This window comes from Pelobates fuscus, chromosome 4, assembly GCF_036172605.1.
Source record: "Pelobates fuscus isolate aPelFus1 chromosome 4, aPelFus1.pri, whole genome shotgun sequence".
NCBI classification, from domain to species: domain Eukaryota; kingdom Metazoa; phylum Chordata; class Amphibia; order Anura; family Pelobatidae; genus Pelobates; species Pelobates fuscus.
The window spans coordinates 160,061,261-160,084,077 of NC_086320.1; the positions used below are offsets into that span (position 1 = coordinate 160,061,261).

The following is a 22,817-nucleotide window of genomic DNA, read 5'->3' on the forward strand; positions in this document are numbered from 1 at the left end:
GGTAAGCTTGATATATTAAAACTCAAAGTGAGGGGGGATAAAAAAAAACTAATAACTTGCCCTTTCATGCCCCAATCAGGAAAGAATAAAAGCTTTCTCAAACCTAAATGTTCTGTATGCATGCTATACTTATTGTCTAGGTACTGTCTAAATGGGAAAAAAGGACTGAAACTCAATCTTCCAAATATAAATCTCAGTCTGAAAGTGAAACTTTCAGTGATCCAGAGCATTACATTAGTACTTAACTTCTAAGTCTAAGGAACAAAAATGTGCAAACTATTTGGATGTGTGCATGTACCTTGCAATGTGACCTAGAGATCAGTTTGTGGTCCAAGGAGCTAGCATCATACTGAACTGGCAACATCTGTATAAATAAAAATAGTTGTGCTACATGGCACAAAAATGGCCAAATACAAAATAAATAAAAATCTGGCAACATCTGTATAAATAAAAATAGTTGTGCTACATGGCACAAAACTGTCCAAATACAAAATAAATAAAAATCACTGTTCTCTTGTTTGCACTTTTTCAAACAGATGTTATGTGGCTGTCCAATCACAGACTTCCCAATACAGCTCAATGAGAAGTCTTTGCAAGGCAGGTGCTCTGGGCAATTGCTACATCTTGAGTTTAGCTCCACTGAGCTAACCAAACCAGGAAGTAACAGTTGTCTGCTAGACAGCCAGGGGGTGTAACAATGTTAATTTATAAAAGTGTCAATTTCTGTTGAATTCTGCACTTTTTGCAAAATGAAAAAAGAGGACACACTGTTCACACATCAAGCCTTTCAGGAAGCAAAAGTGCTTTGTGGGTCTGGAGATTCCATTTAACCAAGTAAAATACAAAACTGGTGTTTCTGCAATAGCAATACATGGAGGTGATTAGTCCAAACAATTAGGAAAATTAAGAATGGTCAAACAACCAATTTTACATCTATTGGGCTAGTTGATTTGACTAGTCTAGATGCAATGACCTTTCAATTTTCTTTCAAGCTATGTTTGTTTGAACTGGAAAGCAGGATGGAGTCTAGTGATACAACATATCCACTCGGCGATTATGTGTGCTGTTTTTGCAAAACACTTTAAACCTACCCGAAGCTGACCCTACCATTTACATACTGTGATGATAAATTTGTTTTAATAGAGATACTCTTATTTTAAAAAAAAAAAAATTACAGTAGTAATTTGCTTGTGGTTGTAAAGATAGTTTTAAATATCCACTGCAAAATGTATGTCTTTTTTTTATATACATCACATTTTTTTATGTCTTCTCATTTCTAGCAAAAATCATTTGAGCACTACTTAAATCTAGAAGATAACAGACTTGTAACACATCTAAAGACAGGAAACACATTAGACAAACTTCCTTATGATCTGTGGTTCAAGAAGTGCTTTGCAGGCTGTTTACCTGCCTCCAGTCTACAAAGGTAATTTACTATCAAGCTGGTCAAATTATATATATATATATATACAGTACACCCCTCACATTTTTGTAAATATTTTATATCTTTTCAGGTGACAACACTGAAGAAACCGCTGTATGGTCTTGCCCACCGTGCTGCAGCTCATTTTAAGGGTCTGGCAATCTTCTTATAGCCTAGGGCCCTAGGCCATCTTTATGTAGAGCAACAAATCTTTTTTTCAGATCCTCAGTTCTTTGCCATGAGGTGCCATGTTGAACTTCCAGTTACCAGTATGAGAGTGTGAGAGCGATAACACAAAATTTAACACATCTGCACCCCATTAACACCTGAGACCTTGTAACATTAACAAGTCACATGACACCAGGGAGAGAAAATGGCTAATTGGACCCAATTTGGACATTTCCACTTAGGGGTGTACTCACTTTTGTTGCCAACGGTTTAGACATTAATGGCTGTGTGTTGAGTTATTTTGAGGGGACAGCAAATTTACACTGTTATACAGGCTGGACACTTACTACTTTACATTGTAGCAGAGTGTCATTTCTTCAGTGTTGTGACATGAAAAGATAAAATATTTACAAAAATGTGAGTGGTGTACTCACTTTTGAGAGATACTGTATGTATATATATATATGTGTGTGTAAACTTAATTTTTTTTTTTTTTTTGACAATCTGTGTGTTTATTTAGATTATATCAAGAGCAAGGCATACATTATATCATAACAAACATGTAAGCAGTTATAAGGGATAATGAGTAAACAAACAGAGGGGGAGTAGTACAAGGACATAGGTGAAAAAAGCGTGTTGAGTGTTCTCCTCTACATCGAGGGAGCAGGAGTCCCAACCAGGGAATTTCAGCCCCATCATATAAAGGGGAGGCTCAGCTTTGACTCCAAGAACCAGGCGGGATGTATAGGACCAATTTCAGCTTAGGGGGTCGTGCTTAGACCACGGAGAATGCCTGATAGGTTCTATAGGCCTCCAAACTCGGCTTTTTTACATAAATTCTAACTTAAGCCCAGGTGTATGTTATCTTGGTTGTCTAATCGCTTATGTCAATGTTGGAACTGTCACCCTACTGAAACCCTTATTTGAGATAAACTGAACAGGCGCAAGTGCGCAACTATATTGTCTCTAGCCGGTCTTTGTCTGTCCCCCTATGAGGGGGGGGGGGGAGACAGGTCGGGAGTGAGTCTGAGTGGTCAAGGGCCCCTAGTCAGGACTTGTCCACGTCAATTGGGTGCCCGGCGGTGTGGGTAGGCACCTCGATCCATACAACTCAGGTGAGGGCGAGTAAATTCGTTGTCTAAACCCAGTATGTTACGTCCATACCCGTAGCTCGGTCTGTGGGCCATACAGCGGGGGGGACTGTTGCATGGGCAAGGTAGTATAGGGCAGATGGGGAGGGTCTACGGGGGGGGGGGGGGGAGAGAGAGGGTCGGCAGCAGCGGGGAGGAGACCAGGGGGAGGGTCCGCCCGCGACACCCCGGCCCATAGCCCAACAATTCGTGTCCACCTACACTCCTACACTCCACCGTCTATTTGGTCTCACGTCTCCGGGAACCCGCCGGTACGTGAGCCATGTATTCGATCCAGGGGGCCCAAAGCCGGGCGCACTTTTCCGCCGTCCCCTGTAGGTCAGCTGTGAGGCTCTCCATACTGTATATCTCTTCCACTGCTTCCATCCAGTTAGCTATGGTTGGGGCTGTTGTGGTTTTCCAGCGGGTGGGGATTAGGCTCTTGGCTGCGTTTAGGAAGTGTCGCGTAAGTGATCTCTTGTAGGCTCCTAGGGGCATCGTGGAGTGGTGGAGTAGCATCGGCAGGGGTTGCAGTGGTATGTCGGAGTCAAGTATCTCGCGTAGTTTCTCGTGTACTTGTCGCCAGAATGCCTCGATGGGGGGGCAAGACCACCAGATGTGTAGGTCCGTGCCTTCGTTCGCTCCACATCTCCAGCATCTAGCCGATGGCAGCAACCCCATCTGGAAAAGCCTATGGGGGGTCCGATACCAGTTCGTCATGAGCTTGTAGTTAGTTTCTTGGAGCTTCGCACTGGTCGTACCTTGATGTGCGAGGACGTGTATTTTCTCCCATTCCGTTTCAGAGAGGGTTGTCCCCGTGACTTGTTCCCATTTAGATTGGTATCTCGCAGGGGGGAGTCTGGTAGCCTGTATTATCATGGAGTACAGCGTGGAGATACCTCGTGGTAGATGTCGTCCCTCCGTACAGAGGGTCTCAAAGTCCGTCTTTTTCCTGAGTAGTAGTTGCTTTCCCGGGAGGGAGCTGTGGTAGTGTCGGATCTGTTGGTATCGGAAACGGGCTAGCCCCGTTGGAGGTGCTAAGGAGGTTAGTGTCTCGAAGGGTTTCAGACGTGTGTCCGCACACCAGTCGCCAAGACATGGAGCGTTCGGGTTACCCAAGCCGATGATGTCCCTGGGGGCCAAACCACCTGCAATCTCTGGATTATAGATCACTGGAGTCAGCGGGTTAGGGTTGGTGGTGAGGTCGAGTTTGTACCGTAGAGTCGCCCAGATCTGTAGGGTAGCTCCAATGAGTGGGTGAGACCGGATATCTTTCGTCTGTGCGGGCTTCGGTAACCAGGTAATCCAGGGTAAGCGCTCCTTGGAAGCAGCTCGCTCTAGACTAACCCATTGTTTATCGGTGTCTGGCACGTGCCATTCTATCGCCCTAAGGAGATGAGCTGCCTGGTAGTATGCTTGAATCGAGGGAAGTGCCACCCCTCCCTGGCGTTTTGGTCTGATCAGGTGCGCATATCGGAGTCTGGCTACTCCCGATGCCCATACGAAGCCGTGGACATCTCGTTGAAGAAGGTTTTGGGGATTTGGATGGGGATCGTCTGAAATAAGTATAGGAGGCGCGGTAGGAGGTTCATCTTCACCGCGTTTATCCTCCCGAACCAGGATATACAGGATCCCCCCCATCTTTTCATGTCCGCGGCCAGAGTCCGTAGGAGGGGAAGGAAGTTTTCTGTGTACATCTTTGCCAGATCACTCGTCAGCCAGATGCCGAGGTATTTAATGCGTTGCGTGCACCAACGAAAAGGGAAGTTAGCTTTCAGGTGGGTTGTTAGGCCAGGGGGGAGCTCCAAGGGCAGAGCCTCGGATTTCTCTGTATTCAGTCGCAGGTTGGAGAGTACTCCATACGTTTGAAAAGACCGCAGCAGGTTGGGAGATACCTCGTGGTAGATGTCGTCCCTCCGTACAGAGGGTCTCAAAGCCCGTCTTTTTCCTGAGTAGTAGTTGCTTTCCCGGGAGGGAGCTGTGGTAGTGTCGGATCTGTTGGTATCGGAAACGGGCTAGCCCCGTTGGAGGTGCTAAGGAGGTTAGTGTCTCGAAGGGTTTCAGACGTGTGTCCGCACACCAGTCGCCAAGACATGGAGCGTTCGGGTTACCCAAGCCAATGATGTCCCTGGGGGCCAAACCGCCTGCAATCTCTGGATTATAGATCACTGGAGTCAGCGGGTTAGGGTTGGTGGTGAGGTCGAGTTTGTACCGTAGAGTCGCCCAGATATGTAGGGTAGCTCCAATGAGTGGGTGAGACCGGATATCTTTCGTCTGTGCGGGCTTCGGTAACCAGGTAATCCAGGGTAAGCGCTCCTTGGAAGCAGCTCGCTCTAGACTAACCCATTGTTTATCGGTGTCTGGCACGTGCCATTCTATCACCCTAAGGAGATGAGCTGCCTGGTAGTATGCTTGAATCGAGGGAAGTGCCACCCCTCCCTGGCGTTTTGGTCTGATCAGGTGCGCATATCGGAGTCTGGCTACTCCCGATGCCCATACGAAGCCGTGGACATCTCGTTGAAGAAGGTTTTGGGGATTTGGATGGGGATCGTCTGAAATAAGTATAGGAGGCGCGGTAGGAGGTTCATCTTCACCGCGTTTATCCTCCCGAACCAGGATATACAGGATCCCCCCCATCTTTTCATGTCCGCGGCCAGAGTCCGTAGGAGGGGAAGGAAGTTTTCTGTGTACATCTTTGCCAGATCACTCGTCAGCCAGATGCCGAGGTATTTCATGCGTTGCGTGCACCAACGAAAAGGGAAGTTAGCTTTCAGGTGGGTTGTTAGGCCAGGGGGGAGCTCCAAGGGCAGAGCCTCGGATTTCTCTGTATTCAGTCGCAGGTTGGAGAGTACTCCATACGTTTGAAAAGACCGCAGCAGGTTGGGAAGCGTGACTATCGGATTACCGATAAAGAAGAGCAGGTCATCCGCATAAGCGGCCACTTTGTGTTCCGTTTTGGCTACCTTTATTCCCGTAATACCCCCATCCCGTCTGACCGCCGCCAGAAAGGGCTCTAGCGTGAGGGCAAACAGGAGGGGGGACAGGGGGCACCCCTGCCGCGTGCCATTGCTGATGGGGAAGGCAGGGGATAGTGCTCCGTTTATCCTCAGGCGGACCTTCGGGGACGTATATAGGGCTGCTATCCATTTCTTCCATGGTTTCTTCCATGAACTGCCAGTCGACTCTGTCAAAAGCCTTCTCGGCGTCTGTGGAGAGCCGGAGGCCCTCTCGGGAGGTGGTTTTAGCGGAATGGATGATATTGAGGGCTCGGGTCGTATTATCTTTCGCCTCACGTCCTGGGATGAAACCTGTTTGGTCTGGGTGCACCAGATCCGGTGCAACCTCCCCCACACGGCGGGCCAGGATCTTTGTGAAAAGCTTAAGGTCCGCATTAAGGAGGGAAATAGGCCAATAACTGGCGCAGGACGTGGGGTCCTTACCCTCTTTCGGGACCACCGCTACTGTAGCCATCAGGGTGTCCTCCGGGAACCTCCCACCATCCAGCACCGAATTAAGGCTCGTCAGTAGTTCGGGCAGGAGCAGCTCCTCAAATGTCCGCAGGTATCCCACCGGGAAGGGGGGGGGGGGGAGCAGCAGCAGAGTCACCTTTGGCTAGTGTCCGAGGTTCAGCCCCACCTCCCAACCTACTGACTATTGCCCACTATGGTCCAGTAGGAAGTCACTCCTCAGATCCCGCCGGGCCTCCAAGCATCCGAGCTGGGGAGTCTCTCACTCTCCGCGTGTCCGGCGGTGGGCTGCCCGTATCTCGTCTCCGGTTGGGTGCCAGTGGCGTCTCCAGAAGCCAGTTACGGGTGCGTACGAAGGGGATGTGTAGCGCTCGTAGTGTGGGGGCCACATCGTCCGGCCATCGGATGTGCAGCCAGGTATTGCCCTGTCGGATCTGCAGGCTGAACGGGAAGCCCCAGCGATAGGGCACATTTTTCTCCCGTAGTATAGCCGTTATGGGCCGTAGTGCTCTCCTAGCGTCTAAGGTCAGGCCGGAGAGGTCCTGGAACAGCGCCACATTTGCACCCTGGAACAATATGTTGTCTGAGCCCCTGGTGGCCGCCATTAGTGCGTCCTTCAGGCTATAGGCGTGTAGGCGCATAGCACATCCCTGGGTTTCCCATCTTGCCTCGGGGGGCCCAGGGCTCTGTGGATCCGGTCGAATTGAATTGTCTCTGGGCAGTTGCGGCCTAGGATCTGCCTGAACAAGGCCTGAACCTTCTCAGACAGCGGGGTTGAGTCCGGCTCAGGTAGGCCGCGGATGCGAATGTTCTGCCGGCGGCTCCGGTTCTCTAAGTCCTCAACCTGCCGTCTCAGTGTAAGTAAGAGGTTCCCCTGTCTTGTGGTGGCAACCTCAGCAGACCTGTGTTGGGATCGGCTCGCCTCCGCTTCCGCCTCCAGGGCCTCTACCCTTACCTCCACTGCCGTCAGCTCGGTGCGCATGGAGGCGATCTCTTCTCGCATAGCTGCTCGGAACTCTTTCAGCATCCCAGTGGAGTCCGCCTTCGTGAGCATGCTGGACGAGATCCGGGAGAGTTCTTGCCGGATCATTGTCAGCGCATCTGTCTGGTCTCCGTCTTCGGAGGGGGCTCCCGCGCTTTCTGCATCAGGGGAAGCCGACGCCATCTTTGCAGTAGGCCCGGCGGAGCGAGAGTCCGACGGAGTGGACACGAAATCGTCTAAGGTACCTCTACTGTTCCTCGGGGAACCGGTGTGAGGGGTACCCAGGAGCAGGTGCCTCTTAGTTCGAACCATTGAGGGCTCTTTTGCAGGCTTTGTTAGCTGTTGGTATAGGCCGAGGGCACGGAGCTCTGAGACTACACGTCTGCTCTCATGCACGGTCCGGCCACGCCCCCCTAAACTTTAATTTTAATTATTTAAATCTTACTCTTCTCATTGTTATATTTTTAATTTTAATGTAGCTTTCTATTATTTTTTTTTTTTTTTTAATTCTTTATTTTTGGTGTGCATAAAAGTTTACAACATTGTTTGTATAGCCACATTAGCTCTCACAAGCGCGGATTTAAAGGAGAATAATACAAATATGTGGTGTGTAAGGAACATGCACACAGTTTTTGTTATAATGTCATTTTACATAGTGTCATCAACAATTTGAACAAAATATTAAACTGCACTTTCACAATTATTTATCGAGCATCCTGCAGGCCCACCTGTAGTGGAGATATGTAGTTCGTGGTGCGTGGGCTAGGTGCATGCTACAGTAGGCGTGCCTGGTGTGCCGCTAATGCCTACCGGCGCTGCCTTGTTGTGGTAGAGTAGCTTATTGCGTGTCTAGTGCGGACGGTGGCATTGAAAATGTTATCGCTTCACATAAAGCTAGGTACTTGTGTCTCAAGACACTTTGGATTAATTAAACTGGGTGGGGGGGATGACGGGAACCTTAGTGGCCTAACTTCTGTGTGTTGGTTGTATGCGGCGCTGTGTAGTCTCAGGTGCTGTGGGTGCTTCGGGAGAATTAGTATTTTACAGCCTCCATGTTGAGATGAAAGGGGTGCTGTTTAAGTCGTGTCTGCCGTAACCTGTGGCCGTGCTGCTGTGCGTTAATGAGTGTACCCTTAAGCGCTAGGGAGTATGGTAAGGGCTCAGGACTGTCCTGAGTGATAAAAAAACAAGGAACTTACTTCGACAACTAAAACAAAAGAGGAAGAAAAATAAAAGAGAAAAAAAAAATAAAAAAAAATAAACAATGATTGAACAATGAATATATATATAACCCTTCAAAGGGAGTCCGTTGGTTTTAAGTTGTTTTGGGCTTTAAAGTCCGTGGGGATGGAAAGTTATTCCCTTTTGCCCCTTTGTTCCTCTTGTCCCGTCAGGTCGTAACGGCTGCATAGTGTGCGGAGTCGTGCTGTCGGGGGACAAATGGGATGGACGTTGCCGGGTCTCCCATCCCAGGCGATGCGGTAGTTGTCTGCGTTCTTCTTGAAGGTAGGAGCTCCTGGCGTATGCCCAGAGTAGGGAGAAGGTTTCGTGCGCCCTGCATGTCTTGTACTGTGTGCTGGGAGTTGCCGTGGAGGACTTGTAGCGCTTGTGGGCCCTTCCATTTATAGGTGAAGTTTTGTGCCCTGAGTAAAGAGGTGAAGGGTTGGAGGGAGCGGCGCCAGGCCATCGTGGGCCGTGACAGGTCTGTATAGAATGAGAGTGACATATTTTCAAACACGTAGGGTGTCTTGTTTCGTGCGGCTGCCATCACCGCCATTTTATCCCTAGTATTAGGGAAGCGAACCAATAGGTCCCTGGGTAGGGTATTTGATGCGGTAGCAGGCCGTGGGAGTCGGAACATCCCCTCGGGGACCATCAGTTTGGCGTGTTTTGGTGTCAGGAGGGCTGAGAGGAGCCTCCTTACCAGGTGGGGCAGCTCAGTCTCCGGCGTTTCTTCCGCTATGCCTCTTATCTTTACATTCCTGCTTCTCCTCTGGTCCTCTAGTGCCGCTAATTGGTGTTCAATTTTTGAATTTTGCCGTTGCAGCTCTGTAACTTGTTTCTGTAGCTGCTGTGTATGCTTGGCGTTCTGGTTCGCGCCATGTTCTATGGCCTCCATGCGGCCTGTCAGGCCCTGTAGGTCCGTTCTTATCTGGGCTATGTCGGTCTGAAGGGCTAGCTGGACCCCAGCGAGTAGGTCTTTCAGTATCGTCGCTGTGACTGGGGCTGAGTCAGCTTGTGGGGGAGACCTGTGGGGGTTTTGTACTGCTAGTGTGGGCACTACCTCAGATCTGGGCCTGGAATCATCCGAGAAGTCGGAGGAATCATCCTGCAGGGCGGCCATGTTTGCGTCCCGTGCCTGTTTCCAGAGGTCGCCAATGCTCGCTTGTTGCCGCGGCTTGTCGGGTTTGGATTTTTTCATTTTCCGCCCCATCTCTGCTCCAGCTGTTCTGGCACCCGTTTTGTGGCCGGTATTCGAGTTTAGCCGGTATATTAGGGGTAAAAGTGGCCGTTTTGGTCGGAGCTAAGACGGCGTGCGGCCAGTCGGTGCAGTGGCTTGGCTCCGCCCCTCTATTTTGTTTTTTAAATGTAATATCAACAAAGCTAAATAATTCGCTTAGGACACCTACACTAGTGGTGTTGTGAAGTGGTATTGGTGCAAAGATCATATCCATGCAGTGTTATACCACTTTATTTCTCCAACCCTAGGATGAAGCAGGATTTAGGTCACAAGATCACTTAAATATTGGTTTCTCTTGCGGAACTCGTGCTGCATGGGACCATTCAGCTTCGCATATAGGCCACGTCCAACCCCCAAGCCTTTTTAAGGGTATTTACATTGGAAAATGGGACAGGTATTACAAAACATCTGTCATTCTTTACTCTTCGTTAAAGGACCACTATAGGGTCCTTGGGTCCCCCTCACCCTCTGGGTCACCCCCTCCCCGCCAGGCTCTAGGGGGAGGAAGGGGTTAATCCCTTACCTTTTTTCCAGTGCCGGACTCCCTCGGCGCTGGGGACTCTCCTCCTCCTTTCCCTTCATCGGCTGAATGCGCATGTGAAAACCACAGTGAGAAGCGCGGAAGCGCCTCTAGCGGCTGTCAATTAGCCACTAGAGGCTGGATTAACCCATTTGTAAACATAGCAGTTTCTCTGAAACTGCTATGTTTACAGCTGCAGGGTTAATCCTAGTGGGACCTGGCACCCAGTCCACTTCATTAAGCTGAAGTGGTCTGGATGCCTATAGTGGTCCTTTAAGGTTAGAGGATCTCACAAGTGAACCTAGTACAACTAAATTGCGTTCGATGCATGTATACTTTCTCCATCATTTTCCAAGTTCTGTGGTTGTATGAACCACAGTGGTTTTTCATTAGTGTTTCAGTAGTGCACATTTTGTATTTGTTTTTAGTATTGCAGTTACCACAGTCTTTTCTATTTTTTTTTTTTTCATGTTTAGGTTTGTGCAATGCCTACCAAATAAAATAGGGAATTATTTATTACAGTATTATTATTATTTCTGTTTATATCTGGAAAAATAACATCAACTATGCATGTGTATACAATATTTACACATATAGCAGCAATGGTTTACTGTAGTTTTAACTGTAGTAAGCAGACAATGTTCTTGCATCTTGATATCTCAACAACCACATGATCGTCATGCAGTAAAAGTATCAGCAGAGGTTAAATCCCTGCTGGCACCAAGTATACACATAAGACTGGTAGCAGAGCTATGAGCAGCCCTCAAAGTGTGAGCGCTGCTCATAGCCCTTTACATTGTTTTAAATGCCATGTAAACATTATTTTGGACCAACACAGCCTGACAAAGTGTCCCCCAGGTTCTGACAAGATCCTGGGGAGATCTCCCTGCTCTGCCAACTACCGATCTCTGTGTGAGAAGCTGCAGCAAGAGTGTGAGCTGTCCCTCTCATGATGCAATCACACCATACAGAGGGATCACAGTAGGAGGGAATTTTTTAAGAGGTGGGGTTAGGACTGGGATTATTGGTAGGATTATGAATATGATTATAGATATGATTATATGTAGGATATGGATTGAATTGTGGATTGGATTAGAGGTTGATTTATGGGTAGGAAAGGGGGTTAGATTATAGGTTGGATTAGGTGCAGGATTAGGGTAAAAATACACGTTTATCATTGTAATCAAGATCGGTAGCAGAATACAAATATGGGGTGTTTGCAGTAGTTGGACATGTGTGTGTGTGTGTGTGTGTGGTATGTGAATTTCCCCAAAATACATGTGTGGAACAAAACCATAATCAACTAATGTGACCTAGGTTTGTGATAGAATGTTTCAATGAAGTGTCATAATGCTCTTAGTTACATAGCCTTGGGAATGTACTTTCTCCAAATATATACTTTTGTATAGAGGTTTTGGATTCTGTGATGACAGTTACATTTGTAATTTCAGCATACCAAATTCTGCAAAGTTTAAGCTTTCAAACTGTCATTCAATCCATGCAGGATTTGTTTTATATCTTTTAAAAATGTATTGAAATCCTAGACACATTGGGCATTTTAACAATCTGGACTTTGTGTTTTTCCTCACTTGTTCTATATTCATTACATGATTTACCAACGTAATTCTAACTGTTCTGTATTATTTATTTCTCTTTAGAGTATGGGACAAACTTGTGAGTGGATCGTGTAAAATTCTTGTGTTTGTTGCAGTGGAGATTCTACTTACTTTTAAGATGAAAATAATGGCATTGAATAATGCCGATAGTTTAAGTAAATTTCTGGAAAAGGTAAGTGCAGAGATTTAAGGTATTCTAGCATATTGGAGAAAGAACATTAAGCACAGAATACTATTTAGCAAAGCATCTGTACGAAATATGTATTTACATTAAATCTATTGGAAACGGAACTGTGGAGAATTGAAATTTGCATTGTGAAAATTGGTTAGATGAGTGACTGAATTGGAGAAATAAATGCACCGTTGTCAGCACATGTCCCACACAACACGTTAAGCAGGACACTAACCATTTTGTCCTGTTGATGTTCCCTTACTAATTTACTTTGTGTGCACCCACACCATCATCCCATTCCCTGTATCTCTCTACTAAGCTTATGCCATTGCCATGTCCTAAGCTTGAAATAATGTTTTCCAACAATTCCCAGGATGCTTATACAGTGTGGTATAATAACAGTACCCAGTCCAAAACCTTTTTGTAGTACCGTCTATTATTGCAACACAACATAGGTGACAATGTTTCAACTAGATTGGCTTTATGAACATGACGCAAACCTGCTTTCTAGTCGAAATGCCATCTATCCTGTAATTCTGGATTGTGGATCCAGGGTCATTGTGGATCCTTCTGAAAGTTATACTAGCCATGTAGTGCTCATCCCCTTTATTCAATTACTTATTGACTGCATCATAGAGTATGTAGTGTATGTAGTAGTAGTAGTAGGGTTTCTGCTCAAAGTATATTGTAATGATATGTTTGTTATACTAACAGAGAACTGTCACTTCCTAGGCTTTTTAATAGAAATTTTGCTTACCCCATATATTTAACATATGTGTCTGTGATGTGTGACAATTAAAATTGAATGTACTAATCAACACTGCACTATTTACCTATATCGTGAAAATCAATACTTCCACTTGGGTTGCTGCTTTCTCTTGCTATAAGCTCCGCATTTTGTTTCTCATTCTACAATGCAATGCATTTGTTGTCCCTGGATTCTGTAGGACAGTCCCAATTTGTCCCTGTATCATCTTCCTCCATTTGCTCATGTTGATATTTTGGGGCTCTGGTCTCTGGTGTCCCCAGAAGTGTAAAACCAGAAACAAAGTCCCAAGTGCATCATTGGATGAACAAAGTAAACCTCAGGGCATTCATTCCCTGGAAGAGTATTTCAGAATTGTTCTGTACATAGGAAGCGCTGAGTTGTGCTGGACAATTCAGCTGTCTGTATGCATATCTGGCTTATCTACTCCTTTTCCAGATGGATCTACACAGGGCCAGATTAAGAGCCCATTGGACCTGGTGCTGACAATTATGATGGGCCTAATTACAGAATCTTATCGACCAAAAACACTAAAACCGTCATACCTCCCAAGCATCATGTATCTGATGGAAATGGTGTTGGAGTGAAACTCTAAGGATGCAGCTATAAGAAAACACATACTCTATGCTAATCTCTCTCTAATTTATGCTTTCATCTTTCAAGTAAATCCATACTTCCTAACAGCAGTGTCCAGTGAAGCAGGAAGCCAATGGGCGGGGTGGTGGGCCACTGACGCGAATCACGTGACCAGAACTGCGAAAAGGGGCGAACATGCCCAATAAGGGGGCATGTCTGTCCAAAGAATTGGAAGGCCAGCCTGACATCAGTGTCCCTATGTATCACAGTGTCAGTGTCCCTATGTCGCCCAATCCCCTAGTCTCCCAGTGTCTGTGTCCTGATTTTTCCCAGTGTCCCCATGTCTGTGTGTCCTGTGTCACTAGGATACTAAGGGACACTGAGAGACATGGGGACAAAGTGAGACCCAGGGACACATAGAAACCCAGGGACACATAGAAACCCAGGGACACTGGGAGACATGGGGACACTGGGAGATATAGGGACACTGGGAGACATGACATGGGGACACTGGGAGATATAGGGACACTGGGAGACATGACATGGGGACACTGGGAGAAATGGGGACTCAGACACTAGGGACACAGAGACATGGTGGCACAGACACTGGGATACATGGGGACACTGAGGCACTAGGGACACTGGCTGGGAGGCATGGGGACACAGACACCTGGGGACACTGGGAGACATGGGGGAACTTGTGGACATAGACATGGGGACACTGAGACACTAGGGACACTGGCTGGGAGACATAGGGATACTGGGAGACATGGGGACACTGAGACACTAGGGACACTGGCTGGGAGACATGGGGACACTGGGAGACATGGAGACACTGTGTCCCTAGTGTCTCCGTGTCCCTATGTCTCATAGCGTCCCCATGTGTCTCAGCGCTCCCATGTCTCAGTGTTCCCTAGTGTCTGTGTCCCCATGTCTCCCTGCTGCTTTTCCCCTCATCCCTCACTTCCCTGAGCTGAAGTCTGTCTCTGCAGGCTGGGAGCTGCTGTCTGAACTCTCTGTGCTGTGTAGCTGCTCCCCGTGGATCAGTGAGTTGAGAGAGGCAGGGAGGGATATGCTTTAACTTGCTATTCCTGCCTCTCTCCACACACAGTGACCCCTACTGGCTGGTGCTGGTATTGCAGCGTAATCTCCGTTTATACTGAGAAAAATATCTGCATTTGTATTGCCGGTATTACTGCAATACCGGCACAGCCAGGCAGCCTCAAATACCGGCTGTGCTGGTAAAACACCAGTCAGGTGGCAAACCTAAGAGTAGTGTGTAAAAAAACAAATGGGCCTGGGCCTGGAGCAGCAGCTCCATCAGCCCTTTTGTTAATCCGGCCCTGGATCTACACTCTTGTTGCCTGCTCAGTCCACTCCCAAAGTTGAGAGGTATAAATATGGCAATGTGTGGCTGTGCTGTAGGAGAAGTAGCTGTTCCAACTCTAGCATCTCTGCTGGTACTGATACATATAGTTAACAATGGATATATTTGGGGGCTTTGTGTAGCATTTATTGTTATTTGTTAGTCTGTACGTGTCATGGTTTTATCGGGAATGGGTGCTGGCCACAGCAGCAACCACAATAGGTAACCCATAAAGAAAGTAAACCAGAATACACACAAATTAAAGGAAAAAAGTGTATTGTTATATGCAAGAAACACAAAAAAAACCCAATGCAAAACAGATAACTCAATATAATAAAGGGGACAGGGCCTCTGGAGGCTTGCACAGGAAAACCGCTAGCCCTGGAACATGAGGAGTTTGCACAGGAAAGCAGCCTGCTCTGGAAGACTGAGAGTTTGCACAGGAAAGCAGCCTGCTCTGGAACACTGAGTTTGCACAGCAAAGCAACCTGCTCTAGAACACTGAGTTTGCACAGGAAAGCAGCCTGCTCTGGAACACTGAGTTTGCACAGGAAGGCAGCCTGCTCTGGAACACTGAGTTTGCACAGCAAAGCAACCTGCTCTAGAACACTGAGTTTGCACAGGAAGGCAGCCTGCTCTGGAACACTGAGTTTGCACAGGAAGGCGGCAGCCTGCTCTGGAACACTGAGTTTGCACAGGAAGGCAGCCTGCTCTGGAACACTGAGTTTGCACAGGAAAGCAGCCTGCTCTGGAACACTGAGTTTGCACAGGAAGGCAGCCTGCTCTGGAACACTGAGTTTGCACAGCAAAGCAACCTGCTCTAGAACACTGAGTTTGCACAGGAAGGCAGCCTGCTCTGGAACACTGAGTTTGCACAGGAAAGCAGCCTGCTCTGGAACACTGAGTTTGCACAGGAAGGCAGCCTGCTCTGGAACACTGAGTTTGCACAGGAAAGCAGCCTGCTCTGGAACACTGAGTTTGCACAGGAAAGCAGCCTGCTCTGGAACACTGAGTTTGCACAGGAAGGCAGCCTGCTCTGGAACACTGAGTTTGCACAGGAAAGCAGCCTGCTCTGGAACACTGAGTTTGCACAGGAAGGCAGCCTGCTCTGGAACACTGAGTTTGCACAGGAAAGCAGCCTGCTCTGGAACACTGAGTTTGCACAGGAAGGCAGCCTGCTCTGGAACACTGAGTTTGCACAGCAAAGCAACCTGCTCTAGAACACTGAGTTTGCACAGGAAGGCAGCCTGCTCTGGAACACTGAGTTTGCACAGGAAAGCAGCCTGCTCTGGAACACTGAGTTTGCACAGGAAATCAGCCTGCTCTGGAACACTGAGTTTGCACAGGAAAGCAGCCTGCTCTGGAACACTGAGTTTGCACAGGAAGGCAGCCTGCTCTGGAACACTGAGTTTGCACAGGAAAGCAGCCTGCTCTGGAACACTGAGTTTGCACAGGAAAGCAGCCTGCTCTGGAACACTGAGTTTGCACAGGAAAGCAGCCTGCTCTGGAACACTGAGCTTGCACAGGAAAGCAGCCTGCTCTGGAACACTGAGAGTTTGCACAGGAAGGCAGCTTGCTCTGTAACACTGGGTTTTGCATAGGAAAGCATTCTTCTCACTGCAGAATATGTTTGCCCTATGTAACTTCTTAAAGTGAAATCCAATGTGCATGAGATATAAAGCCATACTGGGCCTCTGGAGACCTACTTTAAATTACTCAACCTTTGTTTTAGAACTTCTCTTCTTTCGTGACCACTTGATGGTATTGTTCTTCGTGATACAACAATTCACAGTTTTCAGCTTGTGTGTAGCAACTGGGGATTTAAGTTGTGGTTGAGCCTCTTGAGAAAAGAAACAAGAGATGATAAAAATATGCAGTGATAAGGTTACACATCAGAGCTGAACCATATCACTAACGACAAACTGAACATCAATGATTTTCCTCTCTTGTTTTTTAGCATACAGACATATCCATCTAGTTATAAACAAGGTTTTAGTTTGGTCTGTGGAAATAGTTTTGTGGTTGCAAAACGCAAGTTTTCTGTTACAAAGACCATATTGAAATTTTGTGGCCTTGCTCTAAACCAGGGGTAAGCAACCTTCGGCACTCCAGATGTTGTGGACTTTATCCCCCATAATGCTCTTAGAGACTTATACCCATAGTACTGGCAAGGCATCATGGGAGGTGTAGTCCAAAACATCTGGAGTGCCGAAGGTTGCCTATGCCTGCTCTAAACAGTTTCTAATGTACAGAATAAAGTTCAATAAATTAATTCACATTTGAGTTGAAGCATTTTAATTTAGAGAATACACCAAAAGAAGCCTGCGCTTAGACAATAATTGATCCGATCTCCTTTATATCATTTAAAGAATGCATCAGTGAAAAGGACTTCCAGAAATTTCTGGGTAATTGTCAACAGATTTCAGAGATATTGTATCCTTGGGCAAGGACAAAGCCCAGTAAAAACTTGTATTTATGGGAGATACTCATCTCCTTAGATCTTCTACAAATTGTATTGATTTATCTCGGAATTTTCTCTGCACATGCACCAGAGCTTCATGGTAAAAGTGTGTATTAATATGTTATGGGAATGGTAATATCTATGGGAAGCATACTTGTGGTTACACAAACTGATTACATATTCCTGCCCAGCTGACCTGTACCAGCTAGCAGTTAGGTTATGCCACGTTAGTCCAGACTCTTATTCATATGTGAATATGGCAGATGTTCTCAGTTTCAATAAACACCAATAGTTCAGGTTTTGTCAGTATCCACACTTGAAAAGAATTGTAAAATGATGAAATCCTGAGGTCTAAATCCTTCTGAAGATGAGAGCGCAATATTCCGGGTCACTGCTGCATGCACCTTAATAGCACATCCATAGACTTATTTTGAGATATAGATGTAGTCCATAAGATCTGGAGTGTTGAAGGTTGCCTAACCCTGGTGTAGAAAGAAACCGAAGCAGAAAGATATTTCACTATATTTACACTTTACACACCCTTATTAGAATCTACTTATTTTATACTTTACATTTAAATTGATTAGAAAATCATTTTTTTTGTTTGTATTTTTGTTCTTATTGTATAACACCTTTATAAAGATTATAAACATATTTTGTATACATTGTTAAATGATGATGGGATGATAATGTAACAACTAGTTAAAACTTGGTGTTTCTCAAAGAGATTCTGTGACATAAATTTGTGTTGTTTGAAGAACTGTTTGCGTCACTTGATGTCACAAACATGGATTTATTTTGGGAACCCTCTATTGCACAATGGTAATTCTATTCCGAATGTTTCAGTATTACTCAATGATGTACAAGAAAAATTCAAGATGTTTAAAATGAAGTTTCATGTGTTGTAAATGGGAAGCTTAATTTCATCTTTATATTTTTTTCTTTTAGATTCCTGAAGACAACACTGATGCAATAGTGAGCAAAGCAATAGATTTATGGCACAAGCACTGTGGGGTACCTGCCCATTCTGTATGAACCTATGCAAAGAATAATTGCTGACGTGATTAGAAATTGTCCTATATTTCTTTTTATTCATTACTTTTTTTTCTTTCTTATTTAAAACCGTACCTATGAAGCAATTTGTACATGAAACGTTAATGATTCAATTTATTGGATCAATCAAACTAATTTTGCCCAATGATGGTGGATATGTATCCTCATTACTTTACTCACAATGTTTTTTTTTTCTAGTGAACTATAAAAAAAGATTGAGGTTTTCATGTCATCTGTCATCTGGAATTCAAAGGGATGAAAGATTAAATATTTTGCTATTCAGAGCCTGTCGTTGTCAGTCTGTACTGAATTGCCATTGATAGTGTAAAAGTATGCATTCTACAATGTCAGTGTGTTAGTGGTGCTGGTTGTGGGCGGTTTAGAGGTTCTTCCATCGACTATTATTATTTTTTTTCTTTATTTCAAACTGCTCCTAAACGGTTTGACATAAAACTGTGCGGCTTCACCTGCAGGCCTTTTGTATCATAACCATTGTAGTGGTTATAGTGCACTGAGTCCTATGATAAAAATGAAACATCCCCTTTTTATTTAGTGACTGGTAATCTGTAGCAAAAAAATCTGCTCATCTGATATAAGAAGGAATATCCAGGCTGGGCTAAAGCCCCTAGAAAAAAACTGCTGGTGATGATGAAATGAAAGTCATTGATTCTTTTAAGAGGATTTTGAACATCCTAAAACCTTAAGAAAAATAAGACAACTATCAAATTGTATTTCATTTTAAAGTTTGGTGCCTTTCATTTGTAATTTTGATTTTTTATTTCTAGTGGGAAAATCATGAATGATTCCTGATGAATTTGGCCCCAAATTCAGATTTATTTCTTTTCTTTCTTTATTCAGTTTGATATCAATCATGAATTCAGTTCAAATCAAAGAAGCATAATCATTCTGAATTTTATATTAACTGCTTCCTAATACCTGTAATGCCCTTTAAGGATGTAATACAGGTATTTTAAACATTGTTTTTAGATATAGTGAATTAAATGGGATCCCTGTTTTCATTAATATCAAGTTGCCTTGACATGTATAAAGAACAGCAAATTAAAGCAGCACTGTCATGCCAAATGTACCTTTCTCCTATTGTTTCCTCTTCTCTTTCTCTCTCGGAATCTGTTCTCCATTTTTTTATTTCTGATCTAGTTTTCTTTAAAACATTAGACAAAATAGGGACTGTCTTGTCTTATGTAATTTTCCTACTCTTGACTTTGTTTGATTTTCCCACAATACCTAAGTCTCCTCCTGTGTTCTTGTGTTGCCTCATTCACCGTTTGAACGTCCTGTCATATAGACAGGGCGCCGGCGAATTATGTGAGATGGGGCATGTCTACTAAACAGGGAGTAGCCTGAAAAACCCAAAATGTACCTGTCCGAGCACTCTGATTAATTGGCTTAAACCAACCAATCAGACAGCTCTGAGTGAAATGGCAGGGCGTGGAAAGGCTTTATAAGCCTTTTCCCGCCCTGCAGAGCTCAGTATGAACGGATCCCTTGCTTAGTGAAGATGGATTATTTTTTGGGCATCAGGAATATTTTTTTTCAGCGTTTCATTTATTTGCCGATCGGGTCTGTTTTATTTTATAACTTTGACGGGATTAATGGATTTTTATTTGAAGAAAATATTTTCGAAAAAAGAAGCAATCTAATTGTAAGTATGATTAATTTAAATTTTTTGTTCAGGTAACTAGTTTATTGTTCCGCCTCACTATTATTAGAGTGAGGGGGGTAGTAGGTAGAATTTTATTTTGTGGAGGGGGAGTGACAAGTGGCTTGGGCACCCTTTGTCACTGTGGGAGGGGTGTGGGTGGCATGGGGTTTGGAGAAACCTAGCCACTTGGGGGTGGAATTTCTTTTTACAATTAGCCCCATCTGTTGCTCATGGTTGAGGCTAGGGGGGGAAGACAGTAGGTTTTCCCCCAGCCCCCATTTTGTCCTTTAAGGGCCCGCACCCACCACCCATGGGGCACGAGTTGTGGCTCGGGGTGAGGGGGACCGGACATTGTTAGATTTGTGTTTTTTTTGTTTTGTTTTTTCAAACAGCTGCTCAGTGTTTAATAGACATGATTCTACTCGTGGCAAAGTGAGTAGGAGCTTTAGAGAGACTTTAACCTCCCTTATGCTAAAATGGGGGTCATATTGACCCCATAGAGTAAGGGGGTGCTAGGAAGTGGGAGGGAGCACAGCTCCTCGCCGCTTATATTTTTACATAATACAAGGAGGGAGTTGCAAGGCGGTACCTCCCTCCCTGTAATAAACTGAATGAACGTTTGTTCGAAGACCTTCGTTCTTTGTAATTTTTATCCGTTCATTGGCCTTTCTGACGAATGAACGAATAGCCGAAATTACCATCCACATTTTGGACAATAGCAAATGCACAAGTTAAACTGGGCATGCGCTGGAATTTCACTGTTTATAGTGTGGGCAGGTGACATGTCTCACAGGGCGTTTATCTGCCCACACTAAGATGGCGGCACTCATGACCTAGCTCTGGGCAAGAAATCAACAGGTATAAAAAGGGTGAAATGGGGGACCTAGGGGCATTTGGGGGTGACTAAGGGGACAATTAGATGTAGTGGAGTCGGGGGAGGTTAAAAAACAAAACAAAAAACTGATGTGGCCATGACATTGCCGCTTTAAGGTTACATGCAGTTATATAGTGAAATATAGGACATAATGTTGTAGAAGAAGTCTACTACTCAAGTTATATTACCTAAGGTGGGTATGAAATAATTTACTAATTGTATTTACATTTAATTTTAACTGATTTTGTAGATTAATGCTGTTTTAATTTAGTTACATGTAGATCAGATCAGAGGTGGATAAAAGTTACACATTCAGCTATATATCTACATATACAAGTTGTCAAAGCATCATGAGATTTATCATTCACTTGGTTGACTGCTTTATGACCTCACCTGCTCCAGATAATATGTGAATAATTATGATTATTGGCAATATCCAATATGTACTCTGTGTACAGATGGTGGGAATTTCTCTGAAGCACCAGAATGCATCTGATAAATCAAGCATCTCTATGACTAAGATGGCTCTGGGGTAACAGTTATCTAGGGAAGATGCTGTTTGACCGAACTTCTTCTATGAGCAGTTAAACCAGGCACCTTTTTCTATTCTCCAAAGATCACTGCCTACAAAAAATAATAATGTTTGGTTCATCAGTTCTTCTAGTTCATACTTTCTATTCCTGGTGATCAAGAATAAATATATTCATTGGAGAATTTTATGGAAGTCTGATCCTGGCTTTATTGCTTTCTTTAAATTATTAACTTTTCACTGGATATGATGGCAGGCGTCCCACATATCCCAGTATCCCTGAGGGGAAATGATAGTGTATTGGATTGTGAGTCACTGAACCAGAGCTATAATCACAGAAGTGCACACAATGGGTAAACATACATTTCATCCCAGGTGGAATGAATCCAATCACTGACTAAATCTGAGTGCAGACAGGTCAGCGTGCAGTCTCTTTATTCTGCATATTCACTGATTAAACTTGAATGCATGTCAGTGTGCAGTCAATTTATTCTGCATATTCCAACCCCAAATGACATTATTTTAGATATGGGAACAACTCTTGAAAGGATTATTGCTGCTACATATATGAAAATGTTTAGATGTGATGAAAAATGTATTAGGTGGTAAAAATTAGCCATGTGCCCAGACTCCCACCACTCTTAGACAGCTGCACTAAATAATGTATGAGAAAAAAAAACATTAATTTCCAACCCTTTTTTACACTTTCGAATAACAGAGGGCGTTAAGAAGGTGGCTGCAAAGGAACAATGCTGTGGAATACAGAAAAACAGTTAAAAACACATTTATTAGGACTGTGCTCAAACTCCTATCATCCTTGCCTGGCAGCATTGGCTGTATGATTTATCTCCCTATGTTTAAACAAAACAAACCACTAAGACATTTCTCTGCACCCGATGGAAAAACCCAACTGACAATTTTGGTTAGATTTTAAGCGGTTTGTAAGCAGCAAATGTTAGTAGACCAACTGAAGAGGTTTGTCTTGTTATTGGCAGGTATATTTACGCTTGGTGATAAGGTGGTAGTAAAAATATCTATCATTTAAAAGTGTACTTTTAAAATAGTGCTAAGTTAACTTGTTTTCGATTTGTAGGTAAATCATTCTATCATCGTGAAAACCATCATTCCCAACAGCTGTCATGACAAAGATTAGGCCTCACTGCTCTAGATTTTAGCCTCTAGGTGGCAGCAAATAGCAATTAATTGATCCGAATTCTTAATCAACAAGTTTAACCCCTTAAAGGGATACCATAGTGACTGGATACAAAGCTGTATTCCTGACACCATCGCTCCCTCTGCCTCCCCACTCCACTGCGCCCTGCCGCCCATGTGAGTAAAGGGTTAAAAACGCTTTATTTACTTACCTTATCCCAGCGCCGATCAACGCGACAAGTGGCGCTACTGCGAATGCTCGTCAAATGCCACGTGTGTATTAAACCTCCCCACAGGAAAGCATTGAATCAATGCTTTCTTATGGGGGAAAATCTGATGCTGGATATCCTTATGCAGCGTCCATTTCAATCTGGTAGACCAGTGTTTCCCAACCCAGTCCTCAAGGCACACCTACCAGTCCAGGATTTAAGGATTACC

General features: G+C 44.8%; 1 protein-coding gene across 3 annotated transcripts in view; it reads left to right on the top strand.

The window, feature by feature from the left end:
- Positions 1-18,506, top strand: part of TBC1D7 (TBC1 domain family member 7) — a 34,941-nt gene extending 16,435 nt beyond the window's left edge. For all 3 annotated transcript variants that reach the window (XM_063451713.1, XM_063451712.1, XM_063451711.1), the window contains exons 6-8: positions 1,281-1,426; positions 11,810-11,939; positions 18,057-18,506. In XM_063451713.1, the coding sequence (XP_063307783.1) occupies positions 1,281-1,426; positions 11,810-11,939; positions 18,057-18,143 (363 nt within the window). In that variant the 3' untranslated portion in view covers positions 18,144-18,506. The remainder of the gene's footprint in view (positions 1-1,280; positions 1,427-11,809; positions 11,940-18,056) is intronic.
- The last annotated feature ends 4,311 nt before the right edge of the window (positions 18,507-22,817 follow it).